Source organism: Osmia bicornis, unplaced genomic scaffold (assembly GCF_907164935.1).
Source record: "Osmia bicornis bicornis unplaced genomic scaffold, iOsmBic2.1, whole genome shotgun sequence".
Taxonomy (NCBI): domain Eukaryota; kingdom Metazoa; phylum Arthropoda; class Insecta; order Hymenoptera; family Megachilidae; genus Osmia; species Osmia bicornis.
In genome coordinates this window covers 103,544-110,734 of record NW_025791396.1, presented here as the reverse complement: position 1 = coordinate 110,734, position 7,191 = coordinate 103,544, and the positions used below count along the sequence as shown (strand labels likewise).

The window sequence follows — 7,191 nt, the reverse complement described above, 5'->3', positions numbered from 1 at the left end:
TGAATTAATTATTTCAATTAATTTTTTTTGTATTTCTTTTATTACAATTATTTATTTTATATATTGTGTGACCCTTTCGGGGGTTCACTCTATACAAACGGATGTCTCAAAATACAGAATTTTCGTTGGGCGCCAGCCACTGATTGTGGCAACCGAAAGCAAACAAAAGGAAAGGGGTATGGGGCGTTTACACTGGAGGGTTCGCGGGCACTTACGTCCGTACAATTTCGCGGGGGAGTGCGCAAGGAGGAAACAGCGAGGGACAGGAAGGTACAGGGTCGGGATGGGTCCTCGCGGGGGTCTCTACGTTACGCGTCGCTTGAGTACAAATCCGGGGGGTCAAAACGAGAAGGGGTTGGTTGCCGATCTCAAACAATATAATTGCAAATCGATGATCGTAATTAGGAAAAGGGCTTACCCACGCCTCACTCACTCTCGATCAATCTCGCTATCTCACTCTCTCACAAAACTCGCTAAACTCTCTCTAAACTCTCTATACTTTCTCTATGGTAGCCTTAGGCTCATTAACGGCTCGTCGTCGCCGCTGCGACGACGAGACCGTCGCGGGATATTTTTGGGAGGGGATGGGGTTTTGGAAGGGGGCCTTTTCGGCACGGGCCTGATCGATTATCGATACTCGATACACCGGTGATCGGGGTCGATGGGGCTGACGGACTTCCTGCTGTGACGGGTGGGCTGAGGTCTTCGGGCTCGGCGACAGATGGCTCTGGGTGGACGTTTTCGTCAATTTGGGCCGCTTCATCATCATTTCTGGAAACTCCACGTTGCTCCTTATTTGCTGGAGGGGTGGATCTGTCGCCGGCCTCGAAGCTCCTGTTGAGGGTGGTCCTCGTTGTGCCAGTCCGTCGCCTCCATCTGTCCAACACCGGTGGGTGGGAGGAAAAGGGGTGAGGTGAAGGAAGGGTTATGGGTTAGTGTTAGGTGGGCGCATGGGTGGGGGGGAAGCGCAGCGATTGTAACGGGGGGGCACGGGTGTCACCACGTTACAATATATATTATAAAATTTTGAGATAAAACTATCTATAATTATTATTAAATTAATGAGTCTGAATTAGACATATATTTTGAAAATATATTAAAGAAAAATATTTTTCTATTAATTTTTACTTATTTATATATAAATTTATTAATATTTTTAAAATAAAAATAATATATATATAAATTAAAATAAAAGATAAAAGTTTTTTCCAACATATATATATCTCGGAGTGCCCTAACCCCCGAAAGGGGCGCGGGGAACCAGGACGACCTCTAGTCGATCCAGGCCGAGCCCCAACCGAGCGCGTCTCCGGGTGGCGGATAGGAGGACGACCGGGTGCGTGAAGTGGGCCCCGAGTACCGTGGAACGGGACGCCTCAGGCGACCAGGAAACGGAAAAGGCGCGCCTACGGAGTGCCCCGGCCAATGGGTGCTATAAGCGACCCCTGAAGGCCTAAAAACCCTCGGAGGGGAACCAAAGCCCCGTCGCGGACCAGCTCCCCAAGCTAAGGTGTAAGCAATCGTGCCGAGAGCTGGATGGCACCGGGGTAATGATGTCACGAACGATGCCCTTGGGGTACCAGGCGCCCCCCATTGTATCTAGCCTTACCCCTGCAAGCGGGCTCTGCAGGGGTGGACCAATACTTCCCGACTACTCGTGGGACATACATGGAAAACAAAAACAAAAACTTAAATAAAAACAACGACACCCAAACAAACACGGACACAAACATGGACACGAACACGGACACGAACACCAGAACAACAAACACCAACATGAACGTACCCGGAAGCGGGCTGGTTGAGAAGGGAAGGGACCCAATTTTGGGGACCGCCTCCGAAACACCGCCGACGGGCGGTTCTGGGGTGAGTATGTCTGAGACAGGCGAAGTCACAACCTTGCCGGCTCTAGACTTACTCACCCTCAATGAGGAGCCTTCCTCCGGCGCGGCCGGGGCCGACCAGGGAGCAATCCCAGGACCGAACCCGGTTGCACGAAGGAAGGTAAAGCCCAGCGGAGCAGCCAGAAAAAAGAAGGCCCGCATGGCGCTCTTAGCGCTGGCGGAGTCTTCCGACAAGACGGCTACCGCTGGGACAACATGCAAGGCTGAGATGGCCCCTGCGACGGCCGCTGCGAGGGGGGGCCCGGTTACAGGGAAACCCCGCGCAGAGACGTCGCAGGTGGATAGCAAGGGGGCGGAAGGTAAGGGGCTCAAATGGACCCGACCATCCGTCTCCCCCAACACTCAGCCTTGCGCGAAGAAAAGACAAAGGATCTTTCCTTCGCCAAAAAGCTTCAGTGAGGCGCTGACGGCGGAGAGCAGGCTGGCGATCGCGCCGGCCAACTATCCGGAGTCGACCCTCACTGAAGCGCAGGCTTCCGCCATCGAGCAGGCGATTGTGGGTGCGCTGTGTGGGCTCCAGAAAGGGGAGACCATGCCGCGCTTCGACGAGTGCCGGTTCGGAGGGGGCCTGCTACTGGTGACTTGCGCGGCCACCGGAGCGGTGGAATGGCTGAGGGCCATAGCCACCACAATCAGGCCTTGGGAGGGGGCGGTCCTCCAAGTGCTGGATGGCCGGCGCCTCCCAAAGCTCAAGAGGATGGTCACGGTCATCCCCGGCCCTCCGGTGGCCACGGAGGCAATCCTAAGAATGATGGAGGGTCAGAAACCGGGGCACCACACGAACCTTTGGAGAGTGTGGAGCAGGAGAGAGGGGCCGAACTCGGTTACTCTCGTCCTGGGGGTTGACCCGGCATCATATAGCCTCATCAAGAGGCAAGGTTCGGAAGTCCACGTGGGACTGCGCAGGGCACTCTTCAGAGAGGGACCTGCCGGGACCACGGAGGACAAAAAGAACCCCAACACGGCGGGGGTGAGTGGTGTGAATGGCGGAGGAGGGGAGCCCAGGGCGCTGGCAACGGCGCCCACGGAGACCCTCCCCCCCTGCGCCGACACCCAAAGAAGGGCTACAACACAGTGACGGCGGCCGCCGGATCCTCCCAAGGACCGTCTGACCCCGTCTAGTGGGAGCATCCCCAGGGCAGTAATGTCAAGGGGAAGGCCGACCACGGCGGAGGCGACAAGAAGGACCGGGCTTCTGGGGGTGCAAAGGGGCAGCCAACGCACCCTGACACACACCCTGAAGGCCGGCACCAGGGGAAGAAGAGGGACGGGCCCCGGCAAGGGCCCCCTCACAAGTAGGTACAATGGGCCCCGGCGGGGAACATAACGTACCTACTTCAAAATCCAAGCGAGACTGGACCACATCTGGCACCAACAAGGTGTCAGAAGGTACCAGATTCTCGCAGATCAATTTGCAACATTGCAAGGCGGCAACGGACATTCTCCTGTGCCGCCTAACGATGGGGCAGACAGATATAGCCCTCATACAGGAACCGTGGATCCACAAGGAACGTGTAGGAGGGCTAAACACGGGGTGTGGCTCACTCCACTATGATGCCACATCCACAAGGCCCAGGGCCTGCATTTTCGTTAAAAGGGAGATAGCGGCCCTAAAACTTAATGAATTCTGTACAGCTGATCTTTCAGCGGTTAAGGTTAAACTTAACCTCGGTGGGAATACGTCAGAGCTGGTGGTATGCTCGGCGTACCTACCGTACGACTCCGAGGAACCTCCACCTACGAGGGAACTCAGGGCTCTGATAGATCACTGTGCTGTCAATGGTCTGCACCTGGTGATCGGTTGCGATGCCAACTCGCACCACACCATATGGGGCAGCACAAACACCAACGGTAGAGGCACAGCACTGTTGGAGTACCTCGCCACCACGGGTTTGGAGATCCTTAATTTAGGCTCCTCCCCCACCTTTGTCACCTCCCGTAGACAGGAGGTGATTGATCTGATCCTGGGCTCCGCCAAGATGACACAGGTCATCAAACAATGGAAGGTACGGGACGAGAGCACGCTCTCGGACCACCGCCTTATCACTTTTAGACTAACAGGCGACAGAGAGGGCGGCACTGGTGAGGCTTACAGAAACCCAAAGGCCACCAACTGGGCACTCTACAGAGAGGGCCTGGAAGGGAGGCTGAAGGGGAACTGCCAGCGTCCTAGGACCGTAGGCGAAATTGAGCAAGCGGTGGAGCACCTGAGTTCCGCCATTACTCAAGCCTACGAGGCTGCCTGCCCGGCCAGAACCCGAAACAGTGGCAAAAGGGTCCCCTGGTGGAACAAGAAATTGGACCAAGCCAGGAAGGACACCCGTAAACTACTGAATAAAGCCACGAAGGCCAACACGGAGCTAGCTTGGGACAACTACAAAAAGTCCCAGCAAGCTTACAAAAAATTAATAAGAACCAGCAAGAGGACGGCCTGGAAGACCTTCTACAAACAAACCGAAGCACTACCTGTAGTTGCCAGGTTAAGGAAGGTCTTCACGATAGGCCCCTCACCGAGGTTGTATCGTCTTAGACTCCCAAACGGAAGTCTGACGAACAACCACAAAGAAACATTAGAACACCTTATTCAAACACATTTCCCAGGCTCAGTAGCAGAGGATCGGGAGCGGCGCCGTAGCGACACCGCGCGCACCTACCCTGTTCCAGCGGACTGGGTAATGGCTGAGAAGGTGATAAACACGGACAGGGTGAGGTGGGCCATCGGCTCCTTCAAAAGATTCAAGAGCCCAGGCACTGACGGGATCTTCCCAGCATTCCTTCAAGAGGGCGGAGCGGACCTGTACAGGCGCCTGGGCCAGATCTTCAAATCCTGCCTAGCGATGGGCTACGTACCCAAAGCCTGGAGATACTCCAAGGTAGTGTTCATCCCGAAACCAGGGAAGGACAACTATGACCTTGCCAAGCCGTACAGACCCATCAGCCTTACCTCTTTCATGCTTAAAACGTTGGAGCGGCTGGTTGATAGGTACATAAGAGACAAGGTCTTGGTCAGCAATCCACTGCACCCCTCTCAACACGCGTATCAAAACGGCAAATCCACCGATACGGCACTTCATAAACTGGTAGGATTAATTGAAGGCGCGCTGTCGAACGGTGAATCCGCCCTCTGCATCTTCCTCGACATTGAGGAGGCGTTTGACAACACCCCTCACGATGCTATACAGGAAGCTGCGAGGAGATATAACATTAAGGATTCCGTCGTAAGATGGATCCACAACATGCTGACGAATAGAATAGCCACAGCAAGCCTGGGAGAAGAGACGGTGAGGGCCGACGTCGCGAGGGGCTGCCCGCAGGGAGGAGTCCTGTCCCCCCTGCTGTGGACCCTCGTGGTTGACGAACTCATACGAACACTCACCACGGAAGGCTTTGAGGTTCAGGGTTATGCTGACGACCTTTCTATTACGGTCAGAGGCAGACACCCGCTGGATTTAGCGAGGAGACGGCAAAAGGCCATCACACTCGTAGAATCCTGGTGTCGATCACACTCGCTCTCGGTCAATCCGAGCAAAACGGAGTTGGTCCTATTCACAAAGAGACGACGCTTTTACTTTAAGGCTCCTCTACCTTTTTGGGACGCAACTACAACTCACAGATGAGGTAAAATATCTAGGTGTAATACTAGATAAAAAACTCACCTGGAAGAAACACGTGAACAGGCAGACCCAGAAAGCCATCAGCACCTACTGGGCCTGCCGCAGAATGTTTGGCCCCACACGGGGACTCAAACCAAGGATGGTCAGGTGGATATACCAGGCCATCCTTGAACCTGTCATAACATACGCCTCGATTGTGTGGTGGACCTCCATGAAGAGGGGAGCACACAGAAGGGCTATAGAAAGAATATACCGAATAGCGTTGCTGGGGATAACAGGTGCACTCCCCACCACGCCCACTATGGCAATGGGTGCGCTGCTCAATATCAAGCCACCCCATCTAACAGTGATGGCAACGGCTTGGAGAGCGGCCATCCGCCTCCATCAAGCTGAAGAATGGTCCTCGGCGAGCGGCGGGCACACCGAGATCCTCAAAGATCTGGGTTCGGAGTCAATTCTGACCCAAGGTGGAGACCGCTGCAAGACGGAGTACCTCTTCAGACGAGAATATGATTTAATCCTCCCAGACAGGGAGAAATGGCTGGAGGACCCAAACGGCATTCTGACTCCGGGGGGGCTGGTCTGGTTCACAGACGGCTCCAAGACCGGATCTGGCACCGGAGCCGGGATTGTGGGGGAGAGTCCAAGGGTCGAAATGACCCTCAAACTGGGCCACCACGTTACAGTCTTCCAAGCAGAAGTGTTTGCCATCTGGGCCTGCGCTAAATATAATTTGGAAAGGGCCCACTCAGGAAAACACATCTATATCTGCAGTGACAGCCTAGCCGCGCTTAGAGCCCTCCACAAAGTGGAAATTGGGTCGAAGCTAGTCAAGGACTGTGCACTGACTTTGAGACAGCTATCTCTGAACAACAGAGTTAAGCTGCTATGGGTACCAGGTCACGCTGGTATCCCAGGCAACGAGAGGGCCAACGAACTGGCACGACTGGGGGCGACAAGCTCCCAGCCATGCCATGAGTACCCCATTGGCGTCTCAACCTATACGTTGAAAGACCTGGCTAAGGACTGGTTAAACCAGGAATTCACCAGGCTCTGGCATAACGCAAACGGCATGAGACACACGAGGGCCCTACTTGAGGGGCCGTCACAAAAGCTGGGTGACACCTTAATCTACCTGGACAGAGCGCAACTGCGCATGCTCGTGGGCCTAGTGACAGGACACTGGTACACGAGGAAACACCTCGCGCGCATGGGACTCACAGAGGAGTGGACATGCCCGAGGTGCGAGGAGGAGGACGAAACACCTCTCCACGTACTCCTAAGATGCAGGGAACTAAGGGCCCTTAGAGGATCAATCCTGGGAACCCTCATCATTAGGCATTTCGGCTGACCTGGTGCCGGTGCTTCTAAATCTTGCAAGAGAAGCCCAGCTACCAAGGTACAGCCAGTAAGGAGGCGGCCTAGAGGCCCGGGTACAATGGTCCCCAAGGACTGAGTGCCCGGCTAGCCTCACCTACAATAATAATAATAATAATAATGACATATATATATTAATTCATCATATCGAATTCGAGGTATAATTCTTCGAATTCAAATAAAAAAAAATTATGATATAAAATTATTAATAAAGTTAAAATGGAATATCCAAAATTTAAAAAAATAATTACTATAATTAATCTTATAAATAAAATTATTATATATTCAGCCATAAA

At 53.6% G+C, this 7,191-nt stretch overlaps 1 protein-coding gene across 1 annotated transcript; it reads left to right on the top strand.

Moving 5' to 3' along the window:
• Positions 1 to 5,819: 5,819 nt before the first annotated feature.
• LOC114882497 lies at positions 5,820 to 6,869 on the top strand. The gene has a single exon (XM_029199384.2). It carries the CDS (start codon positions 5,820 to 5,822, stop codon positions 6,867 to 6,869), a length of 1,050 nt encoding a protein of 349 aa, XP_029055217.2.
• Positions 6,870 to 7,191: the final 322 nt, after the last annotated feature.

Excerpts from the sequence above, each read along its gene's own strand:
- LOC114882497 (XM_029199384.2), top strand. The coding sequence starts at position 5,820 with ATGGCAATGGGTGCGCTGCTCAATATCAAGCCACCCCATCTAACAGTG.